Consider the following 24,970-nt stretch of genomic DNA (forward strand, 5'->3'; position numbering starts at 1 on the left):
CAGGCCTGAACAGGCTTAGCTTCAGGTGGTCTGTGCATGTGGTTTGGCTCTGTGTACATGAAATGGCAGGGTGTCTGCATGCTGCATTGTTTAAAGAATGATCAGCGATCTGCTAAGCAGGTCTATTCATTACGTCACCTTGGGGCCTGTGGTGGGGGTCTTAATCCAGCAATGAGCTACTGCAGTCAGCTATTTTAATGGTCTCTCTGTGATGTGTATTGGAAGAAGTGGATTTAGAATACAGACAATTTTATGAGAGGAAGATCTTGCCAAACCAATCTTTAACATTTTTTGAACAGGAATCGAACAAAAAGCAAAGCATGTGACACAATGTCACTGCATATTGTACTGTCTGCATAATTTGTATGTGACAAATAAAGTTTGATTTGATATAAAATTACTTAGACAAGTGTTTCCCCACCTTTGTGGAATCACAACACAGTTTTTCACATGCTCACGAGAGAGATGGGGGAAATCCCCCAATCCCCCCTTCAGTGAATTGAGCATTATAGTCCAAGTGGCAGGGGGGACCCTGCATGATCAGCAGAACACTAGAGCGTTAGACGAATCAACTGCAGTCGTCAAAGCTTTCCCTCCTTAGTGAATCAAACACGATGGACAGGTTTGGGTTGGTAGGGGGGTCCACCCACGAGGCTGCCACTGTGAATCGAGCTCAGTGATTGGACTGGTGAGTGGGATTGTCCGCGATCCACCTGCAATCCTACCACTGTGAATGAAGCATGATTGTCAAAGTGTTTTGTGGGGTATTGGGGGTTGTGGATTTGGGGTATCATCTGGGGTCCACCGTGACACAACTGCAATACCACCATGGACCACAGCCTGGGAAACTCTGATGTAGACTTTCGACTCAGTTGTCCCTCACTGAAGATTAATTCTGAAACTAGAAGCTGCAGGCATCAGAGGCAACTCACAAAAGTGGATCTCAAGTCGGTGAGTCAGCAGAAGACAAAGAGTACAGACAGGAGAAGAATGGAGTGAGGTCATCAGTGGAGTCCCCCAGGGGTCTGTCCTTGGAACCTCCTTACCTTTTATGGTTTATATTAATGAAACTTATTCCGGTTGTGGAATCCAGGGGTGCTTCAGCTAATGATAAATACAGGGACGTGTGCCGAACGTTGTGTCGGTAAAAAGGTGCCCTGCGCTTCACCACGAACATTTTTCCCAACCAAACATACCCCATGACCTCCTCCTGGTCACACAGGACCCCCATCCCCAGTTTGGTGCCGATAGGACGCCTGGTGCAGATTTGTATGGTGCACAGACAAACATACAATAATCCCTCCTCCAGAGCCACCCGCGAAATAAGAAAATCCGCGAAGTGGAAACCTTATGTTTATATGGTTATTTTTTATATATTTTAAGTCCTTATAAACTCTCCCACATGGTTTATAAATATTCCCCGTACAGTTATACAGCATAAACCCTTTATATTCTCTTAGTTATTAGGTAATATTCGTTGAAATTATGTATGTAAACACAGTTTATATACTACAAACATACGTATCGTATATCATTGAGGAGTTTTATTTAATACATAATACAGTCTTAAACATATTGTAATTGAGTAGGTAATATAAAAATACGTGAAAAATCTATAACATGTAAATGCTGTACATAAAACCAAAATGTTATTTTAAAGATACTGTAGAGCGTCTCCGATATCACATTTGTTACAGCCATTACGATAGACAGGCCACCGGCAATAAACACCTACAATGCAAGGAAAAAATTGTATAAAATGTGTGCACAGTTACAATAAACGTACATACGTGTACTAAGTACGTAGAAAGTTAGTTTTGGGTACTCACCAACTTGTCAGATAACGATGACATTTACTGCACTGTCACAGCTGTTCTAAAGGAGCCTCTTCAGGCGACTGTGTAGCACCGCCATCATCTTCTTCCACTGAAGGCGTACTAGGCAGTGTTTTGCGTGTAAGGAACATCGTGATGGGCAGTTGCTGGCGCTGCTTTTTCATTTGTGTAACGAGGCTCCTATACACTTCCGTGGCGCCGTCAAGAACATTTTTAAATTGCAAAGAACGAATCATTTGCGGGTCCCATTCTTCAACTGATGTCTAGAGATCTTTTGGCATTCGTAGAATGGTCACGAGATGCTCGAGAGTTAGCACAGCACCCAGGAGCTTAACCGCATGCTCTGATTGGGTAGCTTCTCAGCCATCCGCCAATAGCGTCCCTTGTTTGAATTCAAATGGGCAAATCAACTGAGGAAGCACACGTACTGTAGACCGCAGACATCTGCGAAGCAGTGAAAAATCCGCAATATATATTCACATAAGCTTGCATCTGCGGTGGGTTGGCACCCTGCCCGGGATTGGTTCCTACCTTGTGCCCTGTGTTGGCTGGGATTGGCTCCAGCAGACCCCCGTGACCCTGTGTTCAGATTCAGCGGGTTGGACAATGGATGGATATGCTTACATTTAAAATCCGTGATGGAGTGAAGCCGCGAAAGACGAAGCGCGATATAGTGAGGGATCACTGTACATACATACATCGACTGTGCTTTATATATTAGATATCATAGAAGTAGTATTAAAGGATTAATAAATGTGGGGAACTTGTTTAAGCATATCAGGAAACCAGGGTAATGGTACGAACGTTGGCTGACTATCATGTACCCAGGAAGATTTGACCGATGTCACATACACAGGAACTCAAGAAGTATTGGAAAGCATTGCAAGGACCAAGAATGTAGAAGAAACGAGACTTTTATTTAGATACGCCATTTGGTTATGTACAGTATGCTAATGGAATAATCAGATGATGGATGTGTAAGCCAACAAACCAATCAGAGTACAATGTCAGGTGATGTGTATGCATTAATTCAGCACTGTTATGTAAATTCAGTTGATTGTAAGCATAGACCTCTGCTCTTATTCTTTGACCATTTTGCTGCCGACCTCTGCCCATGGCACTGTTCCTTTGTAGTTTGACGTAAGTGATGTAGATTGATGATCCCTCTTCAAGCATTTACTTAAGAGAAAATAAAGGACGCAATGAGCAAGTTTCCTCCTGCCTGGTTCCCGACTCAACGAGGCCCTAGTAGAGGACAAGATTTCTTTCTTTAATATACTTACAACTTATTTTTTCCACACCAGGTGATCACCTGGATTGCGGTAACTACAGGGGGATAACACTTCTCTCGGTACCAGGTAAGGTCCTGGATAGGGTCATCCTCATTAGGATCCATGGTCACTTGCTCACCTACCAGCGACAGGAGCAGTCTGGTTTTACTCCTGAGAAGTCTACCATCGGCCGCATCCTGGAACATCAAGCGTGAATGTGAACATCAGTAGAGTTTCACTGCAGCCTTTGTCGATTTTTGTAAAGTGTTCGACTCGGTTGATTGAGCTGCCTTGTGGGACATCCTGAGGGTTCACAGGATCCCCTCAAGGTTGCTGGATATCATGGCTGGCCTTGTACACTGGTACTGTGAGTGCTGTGCAGAGTGGAGGCAGACCCTCTGCATTTTTCTCATTTGATTCTGAGGGTCATCAAGGGTGTGTTCTGCTCCTACTCTGTTCAATGCTGGCATGGACTGGGCAGGGTGGTGGGGTTCAGCGGCTCAGGGGCATCTGTTGGTGAAGAGAGATTCACTGATCTTGACTTTGCTGGTGATGCTGTGATCTTCGCGAATTCAATGGAGGCTCTGATCGTGGCACTCGAGAGACTGAGTGAGGGGTCTGAGGGTCTAGGCTTGTGAGGGTCCTGATAAAAACCAAAGAGTCAGGCCTTTAATGACCTCTTGGGCACGGCCATCAGCCGTGTGTCTGTTTGCAGAGAGAGTGTTGATTTTATCGAAAGGTTTACTTACCTCGGCAGTGACATTCATGTCTCTGGTGACTCTTCCTATGAAGTCAGTGGACGGATTTGGAGAGCATGGGGGGTCACGAGGTCGCCGTAAAGGGGTGTGTGGCACTCCTGATATCTATGCAAAAGGACGAAGGTCCAAGTCTTTAGAGTCCTGGTGCTCCCCATTTGTAAGACATGGACGCTATCCAGTGACCTGAGATGATGACTGGACTCCTGTTTCTCTCCGGAGAATCCTTGGATGCCGCTGGTTTGACTTTGTCTTTGCTCACAGAGTTCCGAATGAGACACATGACCTGCATTGTGAGGGAGCTTCAGTAACGGCACTATGGCCATGTGGCGCGATTCCCAGAGGGTCATCCTGTTTGCAGGACCATCATTGCTGAAGATCTGAGCAGCTGGCCAAGGCCAAGGAGGCTCCCACGCAACATCTGGTTGTGACAGATAGAGGGACCTTTCTGGAGGGTGTAACTGGACTGCGTGTCTGCCTTGAAGGGTTTCCAACCAGGATCCCAAGCTGTTTCGTCGTGTTTTGGGTGCAGCAACGCACTGTACCAGTGCATGCTCCCCAACCTGACCTGACAGGTGCATCCCATGACTTCAGTGCATGTCCTACTCTGACAGACTTGGAGAATTAAAACTGTTTAGTCTCAAGCAGAGTAGACTGTGTGAGGACCTAATACGGGTCTTCAAATTCATCATAGTCATCATTGATAAAGCAGATCCAGCAGAATTCTTTCAGCTTTCACCTACTCGTGGACATCAGTGGAAATTAAGGGAAAGTGAATTGATGATGGAAGCCAGGAAGAACCTCTTTACATTTTACTCTGGAACAAACTAGCAAGACATGGAATTAAAGTAGGACCCTTGACAACCTTTAAGAAGGGTGTGGATGAGCTATTGGGACATCTAAGAGCTAAATAAACGAACTTGATGGACTAGATGGCCTCCTATGGGTTGTCAAAGTTCTTATGTTCTTTTGGATGAGTGCAGCAAATACGGCATTTACATCTTCTTGTCGTTAGTTGTCCTTCTTTTGGTCAGATGTTGAAGGACACAGAGATCCCAATACTTCTTGCCACACAGTAAGGAGATTAACCTTTTTTTATTGTAATTTAATCATCAGAGAGAATAAATAAAAGACATAAAACATTTTCACAGAAACAAACACTTGCACCATCCTGGGGTCACCTCAGCCAGGTGTGATAGGAAAACAGGTCATACAAGATACATGTGAAGACACACAAATGCATAGAATAACCACCGACAAAGAGGAGCGCAAACCTATCAGAAGAAGTCTGCCTTTTATCGTACAAAGTTTGAGTTTGTGTTCCGTTTGAGACGCCTCCAATGGGCCTTTGTCGTTAAGAAGGGAAAAAAAAAACAAAAAAATAAAATAAAACAAAACCCTCAGGAAACAAAGAACTCCGTTTCTGTACACTTTTGGCAACATTCAGAAAACCGAAAGTCTTGGGAGATCAATGTCGACCAAATGAAAACCGGCTGGCTGCCTGGATACCAAAAAGTTTGCGCCGCTGTCCGTGGATGGCAGAAATGAAATGGCGCCTCACCACTGTGGTAGGCTTTACGGTTCAATAAGCTTCTGGAAATCGTTTTCAGAATGACAAGATGACATTCATATGCCACACAACAAGATGATTTCCAGCTTAGTTTCCATCTGGGAAAAAACGTCAGTCATTGGATTGTCCGTTCCTTTTTTTGTTTCTTTTGCTTTTCTTTTTCCATGCTGAAATGAAGTTTTCTCACAGAGAAGATTAATCGAAATGAACATTTGGAAATCTTGCTTGCAGACTCCTCTACGAAGATCCTGCTAGTACTGAAGGTGGGATCAAACAATTCGAGAAACCGCCACACTTTGATTCATGGCTTTGTGTTGTCCTCCATCCTTCTCCCCTCGGATGAGAAGCTCCAGTCGCCCAAGAAAGGGACAAATGAACTTTCACTGAGGACGGGCGCCGTCGTCAAAACTGGGCGTGATCCACTTCATCCAGCCAGGAGGCGGGGCTGGCTGGAAAATCAGGATAGCCCCCGCTGCTGCCGCTGGACAGGTCTGAACTGGGTCCATTGCCACCTAACACTCGCATGGCCTGGCTCATGCCCTGTGCACCCTGGGCCATGATGGCGAGTCCCGAGTCTGGATAGACCAGACTGGAGATAAGAGGCTGGTGACCAGGCATTGCCTGAAGAGCCCCGGGAGACTGAGGCACACCGTATGGACTGCTGGACCGGATGTCATGATACTGATCCTGGCTTGGGATTACACTGTGCTCCAGGGTGAAGCTGCCATGGCTCCCAGCTTGTCTTGCAATGGCTGGTGAGGCCTCACTAAGTCCACTGTAAATTCCATTGGAGTGGCTCATGTCTGACATGGAAGGTTCATCTGAAAGAACAACAAAATGGACAATAAAAGTCAGAAGAGAGAAAGGAAGCCATTCTGTGCAGAATGCAGTGCAAGTCAATAATGATTTCTCAGGTCCCAACTTGAATTTAACCTTCAAATCCTTACATCAAATATGTAGCTGGCACCGTGTTGGCATGGATATTATAACAAACTGTAATATACGGTCACCAAATGTCATCCAAACAGCACAGGGCTTGACAATACACACATGCCACCTGTTAGAAATCCATCCATCCATCCATTATCCAACAAGCTATATCCTAACTACAGGGTCACGGGGGGTCTGCTGGAGCCAATCCCAGCCAACACAGGGCGCAAGGCAGGAAACAAACCCCAGGCAGGGTGCCAGCCCACTGCAGGGCGCACACACACACACACCAAGCACAATTTAGAATTGCCAATGCACCTAACCTGCATGTCTTTGGAAACCCACGCAGACACAGGGAGAACATGCAAATTCCACGCAGGGAGGACCCGGGAAGTGAACCCGGGTCTCATAACTACTAGGCAGCAGCGCTACCCGCTGCACCACCATGCTAGAAATCCCCAGACATAAATTCTCATTGAACTTGATATTATAGTAACGGTGACTCCAAGCCTTTCAAGTGTGACAAATGATTTCACGAAATTCAGGGTACTGCTTTTATTGTTAAGTGTGACTTTAGGGTAATTAGAATTGTAAAGATGTGTGTGTGTGATTTAGGATGACTGGAAATTCTAAAATTGCCCAGTGTGACTTTCTGTACGAGAATGCCCAGAAATGGACTGGCCTGCTAAAGTCCGGTTTATAATTACCATGGGATGCCTGCATGTAGACTGCAATGCAAAGCGCCTGCACGGTAAGAGATCGGAACACAGTTAAGTCTGATTCACGCTTGGCACGTCCACGTAGGGCGAAAATGACGTCAGACATCCAGCCGCACCGTGCGCGGCTGGAGCATGCTGAGTTTTCGCCACGCGTGGAATTTTTTGTAAGGGCTTCTTTATACTTACCGCATGAAGCAAAGCGCGTGCATGTGCGGTCTGCGACCAAAACACATACATACTTTTGGTGGCCCTTTTAATCGGCGCGTTGATAGTCTCCTGATAATAATAATCATTGTTTACATTTATATAGCGCTTTTCTCATTACTCAGAGCGATCTCCACGCAGGGAGGACCTGAGATGCGAACCCACAGTCTCCTACTGCAAAGCAGCAACGCTACCCTAGTCAGTTGGTGACAGTTTTTAATCAGTGTCGCATACTTATCAATGTCAATGTGAGAGTCTGCTAATGGAAGAAACTTTGTGCCAGTTGTTCCTGGCTTTTAGAAGAGAAGGAGATGGTGAAGTGTCAGGTCTATTGACCAAAGGCGGTGAAGGAAGTGCGAGTGTAATAATCTCGTGAGCTGGGGACCTACATGATAAACAGTTATACTGTATTTCAAATGTTTATGTACTGTATGTCCTCACTGAGTTCTGATGCCCTGTTGCGTCACATTCATCCCATTGTTTCACCTTTCTGGAACCCACATAAATTGCCTCGCCATTACCATTTTGAATACCTGGATTTTGGATTTTACGTGTGCAGCCCGAGGAGAAACGCAGGGCGTGTCTTCAGGCTTGACGTCATTTTCTCCGCGCTGCAGTCGCGCCATCGCGGATGTGTCAAATATAAATCGGCCTTTAACTGGGTGGGCACCTGCCCACTGCAATTGATTTAGTGGGTTTGAGTATGTTGTGGTATAAGACAGATACAACAGTCACTACATGATAGATAGATAGATAGATAGATAGATAGATAGATAGATAGATAGATAGATAGATAGATAGATAGATAGAAATTAAAAGTACTATATGATAGATAGATAGATAAGCACTATATAATAGATAGATAGATAGATCAGCACTATGTAACAGATATAGTAGATAGATAAATAGATAGATAGATAGATAGATAGATAGATAGATAGATAGATAGATAGATAGATAGATAGATAGATAGATAGACAAGAAGTAAAAGACTAATATGAAAGGCACTATATAAGATGCATTTAAATAGTTAAATTTTATTTCCACAGACGCACAGAAAGTCTGTCCATGTGGGTTTCCTTCGGGTGCTCTGGTTTTCTCTCACTGTCCAAAGACATGCAGTTTACACGGATTGGCATTGCTAGATTAGCCCGTGATGCGTGTGCCTGTATGTGTGTGTATTTGCCCTACGATGGACTTGCACCCTGTACAGGAATCTGCCTGCCTTGCACTCGGTGCTTCCTGTGATACGTTCCAGCTTTGTTGTTACTCTGCATAGAAGCACAGAATGTAAAATATATAGTGCAAATGTTGGGGTTTATGCCCTGGATCCTCCCTACATGGAGTCTGCATGTTCTCTCCATGCCCACAACGGGTTTCCATTGGGTAATGGGGTGTCCGCCCACATACACTCCTAACCAGTATGCCTTTGGTGTGTGTGTGAGTGTATGAGTGTGTGATGGACAGGTGTCCGAACACATTTCTCCAGTTTTGATGTCACTACACTGGTTACCTGTGTCATTCAGAATTGACTTTAAAATTCTGCTTATGGTTTATAAAGCTTTAAATAATCTCGCCCCGGCTTATATATCGGAATGTCTGACACCTTATATTCCAAATCGTAACCTCAGATCCTCAACTGAGTGTCTCCTTAGAATTCCAAGAGCAAAACTTAAAAGAAGTGGTGAGGCGGGTGACCTTCTGCTGTTATGCACCTAAAATCTGGAATAGCCTGCCAGTAGGAATTCGCCAGGCTAATACAGTGGAGCACTTTAAAAAACTGCTGAAAACACATTACTGTAACATGGCCTTCTCATAACTACACTGTAATTTAATCCTGATAAACTATATATCCAATTCATTATAATAACTATTCATTCAAAATCTGTACTAACCCCTACTCTCTCTTCTGTTTCCTTTTCCGGTGTCCTGTTGTCCCATCTACCCAAAGCACCATGATGTTCCAACAATGATGGATGGATTAAAAGCCAGAAGTCTGACTATTTCATTTATGTTAGGTAGAATGCCCAAAGGGGACTGGGTGGTCTCGTGGCCTGGAACCCCTACAGATTTTATTTTTTTTTCTCCAGCCTTCTGGAGTTTTTTTTTTGTTTTTTCTGTCCACCCTGGCCATCGGACCTTACTCCTTTCTATGTTAACTAATGTTGTCTTATTTTAATTTCTTATTTTGTCTTTTATTTTTCTTCTCTTCATTATGTAAAGCACTTTGAGCTACTTTTTGTATGAAAATGTGCTATAGAAATAAATGTTGTTGTTGTTGTTGTTCCTGCCTTGTGTTCTTTTCTTGCCGGGACAGGCTCCAGGTTCCCTAGAACCCTAATTAAAATATAGCAGGATTGGAAAATGGATGGATGATAAAAAGTGCAAACTGTTAAGCACCAGACGTAGAAGTGTACGTGCAATCTAATAATAATAATAATAATAATAATAATAATAATAATGTATTTCCTCTATACCAAAGTTGTAACTTGTTGAAAATGGGTACAAATCGAAGAGGCATGGCTGTAGAGACATAACAGCGCCTCCGAGCACGCTGTGCTGAAATGAGTTGATGACTAACGGAGCTCCAGGACATGCCATGAAGAAGATAGGTGGCTCTCCTCATGATGACCTTTAATTTTCACTTCAAATTCTTCTCTTCCATTGTGTCTCTTAAGTTCAGTGTCAGTCCCATAACCCAGCTGTCCTTCATTCTTATTTTACCAGCCGTTTGCTCTTCCTCCCACAGGTTACCCCGGTGCTACCAATCCTTATTATTTTTCGTGATTAAAAGAAATAATGAAAAAAACAAAACAAAAAACAAATGAAGCCACCACCATAGTGTGTTCATGACAAATATGTGCGCATACCTGTGAAGGAGACTTCGGCATCGCTGTCCACCCCCTCTTCCTGTATGCTGTCCTTGTCCGATTTGGAGCTGCCCCTGGACCGTTTCATGTTGCGGAAGTACTGGCCCCATCTCTGTCTCCCGGCATCCTTTTTTAACCTCTTTTCCTTCGCTCTTCTATTCTGGAACCACACCTGCAGAGACCGCCAGACATATACAGTGCATGAAACACACGTGACGTGTAGAGAGCCCTTCAAATACCGAGTCGGAATGTCTGTGACAAGAGAGAGATGAATAGCGCCGCCATATCCCAGATCTACTACACGTTGTGGGCTTAGACTTTCCCCGCATTTATGTATTTATTTATTTTTGGTTAAGCAGTTTTCTCCTCGCACACCTAAAACAGGCGCAGTTGAGGGTAACCAGCGACTCTGTTCTGATCAGGTTCCTGCTTTGCTCCCATTTCGGCACCGGCACCACCCAAGCTTACTTCACTCTGATTTTTTCCCCTTTTTGGGAAAACAAAACATTACAACACTTTACAAGTTAATTAAACAGATCAGATTAGCATAACAAATGTTATGCAACCATAAAAAAATAAAACACAAGAAAGAACTCAGCATTCAGCCTCCGCCTTATCGTAGTATAAGTAAATACAGCGCGTTTAGTGCGGCCAGGATCGGTGGCAGCTCCCCGTGACGTTAGATTAAACGGTTTCACTGAATTATTACATGAAAAAAAAAAAACTATCGGTTCTAAGGTTTGTGCTCCTATATTGAAAAATACAAGAACGTGACCATCATACTGCTACTTTGTGCTCAAAGCTGTGTGACCCTTTCAAGGAAATAAAAATCTGAAAGAGGGCAAAAAAATAAACATAGAAAAGATGAGGTCTTGTGACTTTAATGACAATGAAAATAATGGAACGGGATTTGGGGGTAGTTGAGGCTGCAAGTTAGAGCAGCAGGTAGACTTTCGAGAACATTCCCTGGCAAAGCCGTCCGCGCGTGTGTGTTTGAGAGAGAGAGAGAGAGAGAGAGAGAGAGAGAGAGAGAGAGAGTCATTTCCTTCTGAGATGTACAATACAGACTTTGATACCATAAAAATTGCGTTTAATAATTTTTAATTAGATATAGCGTCTTTTACAGAGAATGTCACAAACAAAGCAAACTAAAACTATGACTACATCATAAGTTACATGGAACCCATGAAGCCAAGGCTTTACATTGGTGTCGTGGCACAGATCCCTGATTTCTAAACTGGTTTCCTTGCTTTGATCCCAAAAATCACTGATGAGGGTGCAGGACGATGTTACAGGTGCGAAGTCTCCATTTCCTTATAAGACAGATCTTTATGGCAAGCCGTTATTTAACGATTAAAGATATCTCAAAATAAACTTAATGCAGTTCACCTTTTAAGATTTATGAAACTATTTTCCCGTTATATCAATATACTGTATGTTCATTAAAACTTTTAATATATGGGATATCTGCATTTTAGATAGATAGATAGATAGATAGATAGATAGATAGATAGATAGATAGATAGATAGATAGATAGATAGATAGATAGATAGATAGATGTGAAAGGCACTATATGAAAGAGGTAGATATCTAGGCAAGATATAGAAAATGCACTATATAATATAGGTAGTAAATGCACCATATGAGACAGAGGTATATAGCTAGGAAAAGCTGCATAAGAGGTATAAGGTAGACAAGGCACTATGATAGATAGATAGATAGATAGATAGATAGATAGATAGATAGATAGATAGATAGATAGATAGATAGATAGATAGATAGATAGATAGATAGATAGATAGATAGATAGATAGAACTTTATTTGTTACAGAGGAAAATTTGGCCTTTTATAGAGGCTAATCAACTAATAAATAAACAAATACATAAATATACACACACTTTATGGTCTGTACACTCAACAAAATGACTAGAAAGAAAGAAAGAAAGAAAGAAAGAAAGAAAGAAAGAAAGAAAGAAAGAAAGAAAGAAAGAAAGAAAGAAAGAAAACGTCTAACTTGCCATTTGTAGTCGCAGTAAAGCGTTATAAATGTTTATTGCTGTTTGTGCCTAAGCAGCGTTTCTTGATACACTTTTTACATTTTATCTATTATGTTTTGAGAATAATCAAATTTAATGTGCTGTTAACATTTTCAATTAAATTAGTCTCTCCTAAACTATCTTTTAATATTTTTCAATAAAGTGTTCAATGACTTATAAAAACGCAGTGTTACTTTACATTAAATTGTACAGCTGCATCTACTCTACAACCTCTGGATAAAAGCGTCTGCTCAGCAAATAAATGAAAATGTAGATGTAAAAATACTAACATAAATATTCAAAACTTACATAAATGTTTCAAAACGACATTTAGACACAAGAGACTAATTTGTTTAGTTTTTCAAAAATAACAAGAAAACCGAAAATCGAAATATACAGAATTGTAATCAACGGCACGTTAACTCGCAGTAACACAGACCATCAGTCCAGGTCTACAGCTAACGGTTCAGACCTGCAGTGACGCTTGCGCCGCGGCTCTGTATGCATCTCAAGTAATGCGCTCACTTCCCGTCCTGGATTGGCTCCTGTTTTCCGCACACTAAAGCCGCTTGGCGACTCAACACAGCAAATGGGTGCGGACACTGCTAGTCCGTGCTAAAACGCTTCAGCATTGAATCGAAATACAGTTCCTAACTTCGGCTCAAAACCCGTTTTCTCACATCGCACGCACAAAGTACTTTACCGGTTAATAAGACAGCCGAATTACTCTTACACTACTAAAGGTAAGGTACGGCTTGAGAAAATAAATTAGAAAATGGAATGACTTCATTTAAAAACGCAAGGCTATAAACAACACGAAGTTTAAATAAATAAATAAGACATGAAAAATAATTATTTTTGCCTAAATAAAATAGGGTTAAATCGCTGGAGGGCTCTGCGGATGTGTGAGTGTGTGTAACTGACCATATGCGACTTTTAAATTTGTCTTTTATTGCTTGTTGATTATTCATCAATCTAGAGTATCTTGCAATCGATCTTATATAGCGCCATTCTTTCTGTACTAATCTATTTACTACATTTAGTACATTATTTAGTACTTTCCCATTTAACTATGAAATGCAAATAAAACTTAACTATTGAAATACGTATAGGGCCATTCAAATGAGTCTTTTATTTCTTATTGTGTATGATCTATCTATCTATCTATCTATCTATCCATTTTATATACGTACCGCCTTTCTATTTATTTATCTTTTTAACTATATACATTTATTTAGTTCCTTTTCCATATATCTATAAAAATGAATATGAAAATTAACTATTTAAACACGTATTTTTTTGCTCTTTCAAATTATTTTTATTTTATACGTATCTGTCTATTTATTAATTAATTATATAGTGATTTTCACTCTGTCTGTCTAGTGCCTTTCATTATATCATCTATCTTGTATAGCGCCTTTCTATGTATTTTTCTTTCAATCTGCACTAATCTATTTAATGCCGTTCCCATATATCTATAAAATGAAAATAAAAATGTAATTTTTATTGATGATCTACCTGTCTATATATCTACCTATCTATTATAATAAGTAGTGCCTTTTCCTATCTATTAATTATATAGTGTTTTTCTATGTTTTTCTCTTACAATCTATACTAATCTATTTAGTGTCTTTCCCATATAGCCAAAATGAAAATAAATTATTTTATACTGAGTATCTATCTATATATCCATCTTATACAGCACTTTTCTGTTTATTTATCTTTTTCTGTATATTAATCTTAAAATAAAAATCAACTAAATGCTGTACACTGACTATCAATCTATCTATCTATGTTTCTACCTATCTATTATATAGTGCATTTCTATCTGCCTATCTATCCTGTCCAGCCAAGAGGCATTTGTCGCAATAAGATGACTGCACAGGGATTTTAGAATTAACCACAAAAGACCTGTACAATTATGATTTCTGCGTCTTTCTTCTTTACGGATCATTGGATCTCCAAACCGGGATTGCCAAGTCCTGTTTAAAAGTGCGTTGTAACGGTTTCTTTGTGTTTAAATTTTCAAATGAAAATGTTTGTTTTTTAACTGTTAATTACTAAATCAAATTCCTGCACCTGGTTGGCTGGGCTCTTTCTCTCCGTGACAGGATCTCGAGCGCGGAGATGAACTGCTGCTTCTGCGGATCGAGGGGAGCCACTGGAGCTGATCTGGGCAGGTATGACAAGCCTCCAATGGGATAAGACCCGGGGTGGCCTGCAGGAATCCCAGGGAGACGCAGTCAGGCCACCTCAGCGTGTTAAACTACCGCGGCTCTCAGCTGCAGAAACGGAAAGAAAAAGACGGTGACGTGATTCGGACGCAATCAGGGCGGAAAGTGCACATTACAAATGTGGCCGACGCCCAACAATTGAGATGCAACTGGTTCCAGTCACCCAAATCGGGGTTCAAGCAGGTACAGTGCCTCGCTCGGGGACACACAGTGTCAGCAGCAAGATTTGAGCCCACAACCTCAGAATTTGAGCCTTAACCCCAACGCCTCCATGCTTGCCTTTGTTGGGCTCTTACTTGGGTGAGCGCAAACCGCCAACCTGTCGGTTTACAGCCTTAAACATACAGACGTTTATACAAAGAGTGTAAATTACAATTATTTTATAGAATCACTATCGTAGAAATGTGTCTGCTGATGATTACCGTTATTATCAGTAATAACAGTGGACGGCCAAGCTGTTTTAAGAGGTTCGCTTCCTGAAAAACGTTTCGGGGTTATGATAGGCCGCTGCGAGCTGAACACAAATCTAATTTCATATTAACTATTTTATATTAATAACTATATAACTATATTAATATTAGGGGTCAGTCAGGAACATGCGCAGAAACCCACCACACGGCGAACCACCTAGATTGGGACACGAGTAAAGAGAGTGACATAATAATCATTAATAATTCTTTATATAGACTTTTTCTCACAACTCAGAGCGAATTAGGAGATGGTGAGAGAGGGGGGGGGGAGGGGGGGTGATTTAGTAGGCTAGAATGGTGCTCACTTTAGCCTGGACATCGAGATACACTTTTTACGAAGGATGTTCAGGAATCTTTAATGACCACAGAGACTCAAGACCTCGGTTTTTTCCGAAGGACAGTGCCATTTTTTACAGCACAGTGGCCCCGTCATTGCACTGGGGGCATTGGGATCCACATGCACACCTCAGCAGCAGCCCAAACTTTACCTAGACGGTCTCTCATTCAAGTACTGGTCGGGCATGAACATGGTAGGTTTCAGGTGGCTGACTTCTTCTGAATTCCATGTGGTTTGGCTCAGGGACTGCGGTCAGGGGAGGCAAGTGAGGCAGAGCCTGACCTGTCATCATGAAAAGTAATAATGATCACATAAATTAAATTTGTTTTCCATTTGATTCAAATAATTTGGATCATTTTAATAGTCAAAATCGCTGAATTTGCGCATTTCCTGTTCAAATAGAGGAGAGTCACCTCACCTCTCCCTCACACATTGGGTTGATGCCTGTGATTGGCGCGTGCCTGTCGCTGTCTCTCTGTATGTCACCAATATAATGTTTACAGACACGTTTCTTACACACCCCGACTTTCCAAAGTCTGGCTAATATCTTTAATGAATGTGTGTGACATATTTAGTCTTGCTGATCGGACATATAACCTCAGTGAAAAGGCACAAGGTGAGGCAGACAGTACCGTACCGCCCTGAAGGGGGCGCATGTGAGCCCAGCAGGTGCTCATTGCTGCTGTTCTTCTACACAGAGGCACCAATAATTTAGCGATATCAAAAAGTCAAGTGCACTTCAGCGGGCCGTTCATTTTTATTTTTTGTTCCGACTGAGTGTCAAAATGGAAGATTAAGAGTTTTAAGACTAAAGGAAAAAAAGGAGGACTTTTACAAGAAAGTGACGGAGATATTTAAGTGGAGAAGGATGGGCGCATGGACTTCATTTACAAATACAGGTAAAACCATAAACGGGTTTTAATTTTATAAAAAATGGGATCAGACTAAAAAAAAAATCCAACATTTAAAAACTAAATGCTGACCTTAAGTAAAATATTTTTTTTATTTTTCTTGTTATCCTGTTGTTAAAGCATCAGAATTAAAGGTTGTTTTTCAAAAACAACTAAATATTTCAATTAAGGTCAAACTTGAAGTCTGTTTATTGTACAACACTCTGTACTATCATTTGTATTGAATGAGTATGAATTGTGGAATCGCAACGGCAAATTAAACACATGAAGGGTGAGGAGCAAACGCGCTCTCTCCGCTATAAATGTCACGTTCTTTCTTAGCCAAATATGCGCCTTACCTGTCTGTGTGTGTGTAAAGAATGCTGATGAGATATGAAACATAACCAGTAGTCATTGTGCATGCTGCCAACTGAAAAGCGAATAAGCTACTCTTTTTGGTTCATATATTTGTAAATCTGACTCTGAAGGAGTCCGTGCTTCACCAGCCATGAACCTCACCGCACGCCACTGGCATATCTGCTGTACGCTACATCCTCTACTTCTCGTATGTGTGTTCAACAAGTCACATTCCACTTGGCCTGATGCTGCTTTTCCACCATTGCAATGACCCGGTGAAGCTTTTGGTCACTGATCATTAGCAGGGATGAAGTCCAAGTATGAATACAGAAAGTTAACCTTTAGGGTCGAGTTGAACGTCATGGTTTTGGGTGCTTGCTGGCATGTTTGTCCACCAGCTGGATGCAATTTGCTGCTGTGCAGTTGCCAGGGGACATCTTTGAGTGACTTCCATGTATATGACCTCCGCCGTTATCGCTGGTAGATCTTTGAAGCACTTGTTACTGATGACGTGCCTGATTTGCGGCCGTCCTTAATGTTAGCAATCAGTAATATGTGTAAACATCAGATTCAAAAATCGAAATCCTTCACCTTCGTAATTCACAGTTTTCACGAAATGTTCTCATTAGTCCAAGTTTTTACACTGTATGTGAAGTGGAGGCAAAATCTCTTTATTGGGTCGACAATTTGTCAAAGTGCTACCGGAGCGGCCATGTCTTCAATATAATGGGACTCTTCTGTACACAGCCCTCGGGATATCTGAACTGTGGTGAGACGGCATAGATGTTTCAATTTGAGTTGTAGGATTGTGTGTGCCTAGAATGTGAGAGGAAATCACGAAAATAGCACTGAATAGCAAATTGCTGTTTTCTTGAATATTTCACAGAATCTCTTGGATTTATGTACAGGAAAAAGAGATGTGTAATGGGAGGTTACATCTAATGTAACACACATTTGTCTGAATTTAATGTATAAAGTGATGAAGTAAGAGGGAGAGAATGATTCTGTGTGATATACGTACAGGATAAGATATGTGGGCGTGTCAAAAGGTGGGAGGAGCATGGGAGCGCGGAAAAAATGAAAGAAAAAAAAACACTTTAATTTTGGAGCGGAGATTAAAGCCTGTTAATTGTAAGTATTAAACGTTTTTGTTTTTTCCTTTATAATTAAGCACTTTTTATTTTTTTAAAGTCACTTTTTTATAGATACTTTCGTATCTATTTTTATAATTTTCTTTCTGTCTTTTTATATAGTATCTTTCATATTAATCACTGAATCAATTTATCTTTATACAGTGCATCTCCTATCTATCTATCTATCTATGTAGTGTTTTTCATATCAATCAATCAACCAATCCAGCAATCAATTTTTTATAGTGCCTTTCATATCAATTTATCAGTGATGATCAAAAATAATTCGCAGCAAAACTGCCTCAGAAAAGAAAGAAAGAAAGAAAATAAATGATGACTCCTAACTAGCGAAATTCACGCCATCAGCACAAATATTTTAATTCCATCTGCAGCTTTTTTCTTCACGCACATAAAGCCTGGTGCGATGTATTCTGGTGAATAATGAATAATGCCGACGAAGAGCACGTATCAAAACTTAAGAACAATATGATTGTAAGTAATGAATAAACTATATCTTAACTGTAAGTTAAAATAATTTAACTAATAACACTTATAGACTGTGTCTTTCTAATTAGGTTTGTTCTGCTCTAATGGCTTCATGCAATCAGCGCCTTCAGTGTTACGTTTTGCCAGTTGGGACTGAAGAAAGCGACACTTGACGTCATATTAAGCGCATGCGTCCTAAGGCACAGGACCGGAGTGCTGCTGCTTCACAGGTAAAAGAGCCTCGTGTCCCGGGTGACTTTCCTTGAGCAGTGTGCATGTTCTTCCCGTGTAGAGCATCCTTTATCTTCTCTTGCATTAACGATATTTACTCCTAAAAATAAAACGACTAGCGCGCTCATCAAGAGCAATGGCTCAGAGAAACCATTTTTTGGTTTATCTGCCTAAAAGGTTTCAGAAATAACCTTTATTTATTCAATCTGTAACAGTTTCCACAATAACCATGCACAGATTATAACAGTTTGCTTCAAGGCCGGACTGATTTGATATACCATAACAAAGGCCAAGCTCAGGTGTTCTTGATCTGTTACATTCTGAGGTAGGGTATACTTAAATATATACACACACACAATATATATATATATATATATATATATATATATATATTTTTTTTTTTTTTTTTTTAAGGCCAAAGAACTAACTTCGTATGCGAAGAAGCCGTCACGAAAGGAAATGGCTCCATGTCAAGGAGCTACCACAAAGGCCAGGGCCATTTTAGATGTATTACTCTTTAAGAGTGCTGTGATGCGTTAAGTGTGTCTTGCGATGGACCAGCGCTGGTTACGGACGGGACGGGCTCTGTGCCTGCCGATCTTGGGCACCGTGAGTTGCCTTAAACACACGGAACTGACAACAGCAGCAGGAACGACTATTGTGATTTGTGTACCTTTTTCTTATGCCTATGGACCCACGTATGGGTGACTATGTGATGTCAAATCACTGTACTGACTGAATTGGGCAGTGCTCGACCTCTAGACAAACTTACTCAAATAGAGCTGACTCGACAGGCGCCTGATTTCGTCCACCAACGTGTCATCATTTTAACGGAAACTGGGATTGGTGTAAACAGCATCGCAAATATGCCAGCAACACTGCTAAAATAAATAAATTAGTAAACAAATAAATAAATGAAAAAATTTTGAATCGTCTGCATATTTCATCGGAAGAAGCAAAGCAAGGCTGCGGCACCAGTCGTCTGTTACCGAGAAGGAGAGGTGAAGGATTCGACTGAGTAGGCATCAGGAACAAACCGCGGCGACAGTGCTCAGCGGGACGTTTAAATATTTGATAAAGCAGGAGTCAAATAACATTTAACCAGGTCTACGGGATGGCTTCCTAAACATAAATAAATAAAGAGATAGATAGATAGATAGATAGATAGATAGATAGATAGATAGATAGATAGATAGATAGATAGATAGATAGATAGATAGATAGATAGATAGATAGATAGATAGATAGATAGATAATTCGTATACTGCAAAAAATAACGGACTGATTTGAAAGGCGCTATATAATATGCATTTAAATAGTTCATTTTTATTTTCATTTCATAGATAGATGGCAAAGGCACCAAATAGATAGCAGTTAGATAATTAAATATCAAAGACTAATTTGAAAGGTGCTATACAATACGCATTTAAACAGGTTATTTTTTTATTTCAATGGATAAATGGGAAATTCAATTAAATAGTCACTTAGATAATTAAACTAAAAGCTAATCTGAAAGGGCGCTATGTAATACACATTTGAATTGTTAATTTTTATTTTCATTTCATAGACTGATTTGAAAACCACTAAACAGATTATTAAGATAAAACTAAAAGACTCATTTTTGAAAAGTGCTATATCATACTCATTGAAATAATTCATTTTTATTTTTTTTCATACATAGATGGGAAAGACACTAAACAGATACATAATTAGATAATTAAAAATTATTTGAAATGTGCTATATAATACTCTTTTAAATAGTTAATTTTTATTTCGTAGATAAATGGTTAATGTAATTCATTAGGCACTATATAAGATAGATAGATAGATAGATAGATAGATAGATAGATAGATAGATAGATAGATAATGCCTCTATTATTATTTCTGTTTAGACGCCGTATTTCCTTTTTTTATTGCTCTAATGTTTTCTCATTTGCGCCGCCTTATCTCTAAAGTGTCACTCGGTGTGTCTTTCCCCTGCTCGGCCGTGAGGGCCTGATGCCATCCTCGTTTCAGGTGGACTGCAGTGTCGCCTCTGTGACCCGACAAGTACTTTCACTGGCCCGTTGGCCTGCTGCTAAACGCTCAGACACCCAGACGCCCGCCGTTCCCGAGGCTGAGTTTAAGCCTGCGGTGTCTCCGTGTTTAGGTTCTGCATAAAACATAAGTGCCGGGTAAAACGTTTCTTTACCCCCTTCTTTGAAATTAGAATGCCATCTTGATTTAATTTTAGGTTAGTTCAATATAATGCATGCACCTATACAGATCAGACACCGGTAAGGCTAATTTCGGCTCACCAAGGCCCCCCTTTTAATATAAAATGAAAAGTGAAATGAAGTACCTGCACTACTCGCATGTCCAAGCCGGTTCCGACGACAGTTGCTCTCGGACGTGTCTGGCTGGTTTGGGTGAGTTATTGTAGGCGTTTTTCAGTGTTTCGAGCTGTTTAGCCGTGATGGTGGTCCGGGGTCGTTTCGCGGTGGAATCTGCCTCTGAAAATACAGGGAAGCGTAAAGGAATCACGCGCTGCAACACTACAATCAATACACAAATAAATAAACATTTATGGCCCATTGTGACACTTTACAATAAAGAAACAAATAAATAAAATACACATTCAATTGCAAGGCGTTGTCCTTTACAAAAACACCCCATGCAGTTTGAGGGACTGCTAGACGGAATCAAAGGTGAAGGAGACTGTCAGGTGGACTTCATCAGAACGAGACCCTACGACTCGTGAACAATATCGGACTGTGGCTGCCGGTCTTCTGTAAATCTGTAGGGCTGATATTATTTTGCTTTCATTTCAAGTACACAAGCCTCATTTTTATTTATCGCAGTAGTCCTGAAAAAAACCCTGAGATTTAAGAAAAATGAAGGTGAAATGCGAATTCCGCGGTATTTTACAAATGCTTAGGATTGTGGACTGCAATTTACAACACTAAGGAAAATACTGGAACATTATCCCCTTTAGACGAAATGATAGATAGATAGATAGATAGATAGATAGATAGATAGATAGATAGATAGATAGATAGATAGATAGATATGAAAAGCACTATATAATAGATATATAGTGCCTTTCACATCTATCTAATAGATAGATATGAAAAGAACTATAATAGATAGATAGATAGATGTGAAAGGCACTATATAATAGATAGATAGATAGATGTGAAAGGCACTATATAATAGATAGATAGACAGATAGATAAATAGATAGATAGATGTGAAAGGCACTATTTAATAGACAGATAGATGTGAAAGGCACTATATAATAGATAGACAGATAGATAAATAGATAGATATATGTGAAAGGCACTATATAATAGATAGATATGAAAAGAACTATATAATAGATAGATAGATAGATGTGAAAGGCACTATATAATAGATAGATGTGAAAGGCACTATATAATAGATAGATAGATGTGAAAGGCACTATATAATAGATAGATAGATAGATAGATGTGAAAGGTACTATATACTGTAAAATAGATTGATAGATAATGAAAGGTGCTATATAATAATATGCAATGAAAGGCAGCATATGTTAATAATGAAATTTAAATAGACGTGTAGCTAGAGAGGCTGATAGATACAGTATGTAAGGCACTATATAATAGATCAGTACACTATGAAAGGATCTATATAATAATTATAGATAGATATAAAGGTACTATGTAATAGATAGATAGATAGATAGATAGATTTGTATATAAGAAGTAGAAGACTAATATGAAGGCACTATATAATATGCATTTAAATAGTTACATTTTATTTCCATCTCATAAATAGATGGGAAATACATTAATTTGAATAGTATATATATAATAATAAATCAATCATAATGTGCCATATTATATGTATTGAAAAAGTTAAATTTATCATTATTTAGATATATGGGAAAGGCACTAAAGAGATCAGTATAGTGATAAAATTAAATAAGTAGAAAGACGCTGTAGAAGATATATAGATAGATTAGGCATCATATAATAGATTGATAGATGCATGGATAAGGCACTATATGATAGATAGATAGATAGATAGATAGATAGATAGATAGATAGATAGATAGATAGATAGATAGATAGATAGATAGATAGATAGGAAATGCACTATGTAAAATAGATTGATAGATAATGAAAGGTGCTATATAATAATATGCAATGAAAGGCAGAATATGTTAATAATGAAAGTTAAATAGACATGTAGTTAGAGAGGCTGACAGAAACAGTATGTAAGGCACTTTATAATAGATCGGTACACTATGAAAGGATCTATATAATAATTATAGATAGATATAAAGGCACTATGCAATAGATAGATAGATAGATAGATAGATAGATAGATAGATAAGACGTAATGACACTATTGTTTTTAATGATCAGACATCTCACTTCATTTTCCTTTATTGGTCTAACGTGCCGTCAGTTGAGATGATATTCTGTAGCCATAGTGGGCCAGCATTTGTTCAGTACACTCACCTACTGGTAAATCCCTCAAATATGGCAATGGACACAAGGCAAGAACTCACTCTGGACGGGACACAATGACATTGACAGATTAAGTGGCCCTTTCCTGTGACTCCTGATGTACTTTACACCTATACCCCCCCCCCCCCCCCCCACTTCACTTCAGTTAAGATATTCTTTGTCTGCGCTGCCCTCATAATTGCTTTGCACACATTAACTGTCATTGAATGAGCTGAAGGTGCACGACTATTAACTGAGTGGGCATTCAGCTCCTTTACTGTGTGACCTTCTGTAAGTCATTTAAATTCCGTATTCTTATGGAAGAAACATAGAACAAAATATTCAGTGCACACTTGATGTTTTCAAGTTGATTTTAACAAAATTCTAAAATGTGAAGTGTATACACTCAGTGAGTAATTCATTAGGGACACCTGTACACCTAAACAAATGGGCTTGACAGACTGAGTGGTCTTCTCCCATTTGTCAGACTCCCTGTGTTCCTCGTGTCACTACACCTGCACATCCATGCGGTTATCTAAGGAGCCAATCACGCGGCGGCAGCAGCACAATGCATACAGTCATGCAGACGCAGGTCAGGAGTTTCAGTGGCAGTTCACATCAAACACCAGATTGGGAATGAAGACGTGACGTCAATGATCTGGACTGTGGCGTGACTGTTCTTTTCAGACAGGCTGGTTTCTGTTTCTATAACTGCTGATTTCCTGGGATTTTCACATACAAAAGTCTCTCAAATTACTCAGAAAGGTGTACAAAACAAAGAAAAAACATCGAATGGGCTGCAGGTCTGTGGATGGAAACACCTCATTGATGAGAGGAGTCAGTGGAGAATGGCCAGACTGGTTAGACTGTGGTGAGCTGAAAAGCCTCTCAGAATGCACAACACGTCAGGACCTTGAGGGCGGAGATGGGCGATAACAGCAGAAGACCACCTCTGGTTACACTCCTGTCAGCCAAGAACAGAAAAGCTCAGGCTGCAGTGGCCCAAAACCGGACACATGAAGACTGGAAAAATGTGTCTTGACTTCTGCTGAGGCACACTGGTGGTCAATAGCAATAATCCATGGCACCCACCTTGCCTTGTGTCAACAGTCCACTGGTGGTGGTGGTGGTGGTGGTGGGTCATGATGTGGGGGAGTGTTTTCCTGCACACTTTGGGTCTAATAATATTTATCAGTCACCACTTGAATGCCACAGGCCTATCTGAGTATTGCTGCAGACCATGTGCATCGCGTTCATGGCCATAATTTGTCCATCTTCTAATGGCTACCTTCAGCATGGACCATGCACCAAGTCACAACACAAAAATCATCTCAGACTGGTCTCATGAACTTGATGCCGAGTTCAGTGCTCTTCCCGTGGTCTTCCTAATAATCAGATATGAATGCAGCAAAACCGTTTTGGGATGTTAGGATGTGGCAAAACGGGAGATGAATCTGCAGCTGACAAATCTGTAAAAACTTGTGTGATGCAATCATGCCAGCAAGGACAGAGGCCATCTTAACAGGCTCAAGTAGTGTGCTGGGGGCCCCTTTCTTGATAGCAAAACAGAAACATAACCTCAGGCATCAGGAACATCATGAGCCCCTATGCTCCAGGGGTCCCCCAGCCAGTGCCCATTGTGCCCATTCCATTAAGATGGCCGCTGAACGTGGACCAGAATCTCAAAGGAGCGTTTCCAACATCTTGTGGAGTCCATGCCATGAAGAACTGGGGCCATTTTGAGAACAGATGGAGGTCTGACCCAATATTAGTGTGGTGGTCTGAAGAATTTGCTCAGTGAGCGTGTGTGAAACACCTCAAATACCAAGTTTCTAATGATGTAATATTTATGAATTCATTAATGGTCATAAGTTCAGCTTCTTTGGTGTATGCTGTAATCCCTGTCTGATTACACAGATTCACTGCTGAGGGACGACAGAAATCCCATGACATGGCCTAATTGTTATTCAAGGTAGTGTCTAACGCAGCAAACTTCACCCCAACTCCATTTCCAAGCAACACTAAGCTCAGCCTTGTACATGGTGAAGAGCCAGAATTGTCACAGAAGGTGACTTCATATTCAGTATTATGGTTTACGAGTAAACTCTGCTTTTCATTTCATGATAGACTCATCAGAAACATTATAAAAAAAACAACAGTAAGAGAA

General features: G+C 40.4%; 1 protein-coding gene across 1 annotated transcript in view; it reads right to left on the minus strand.

Moving 5' to 3' along the window:
• Positions 1-4,925: 4,925 nt before the first annotated feature.
• lhx3 (LIM homeobox 3) overlaps positions 4,926-24,970 on the minus strand; it is a 55,127-nt gene continuing 35,082 nt past the window's right edge. The window contains 4 exon segments of the mRNA XM_051931617.1: positions 4,926-6,252; positions 10,155-10,326; positions 20,670-20,698; positions 20,701-20,820. Coding sequence (XP_051787577.1) covers positions 5,834-6,252; positions 10,155-10,326; positions 20,670-20,698; positions 20,701-20,820 — 740 coding nt within the window. The 3' untranslated portion in view covers positions 4,926-5,833.

Source organism: Erpetoichthys calabaricus, chromosome 9 (assembly GCF_900747795.2).
Source record: "Erpetoichthys calabaricus chromosome 9, fErpCal1.3, whole genome shotgun sequence".
Classification (NCBI taxonomy): Eukaryota; Metazoa; Chordata; class Cladistia; order Polypteriformes; family Polypteridae; genus Erpetoichthys; species Erpetoichthys calabaricus.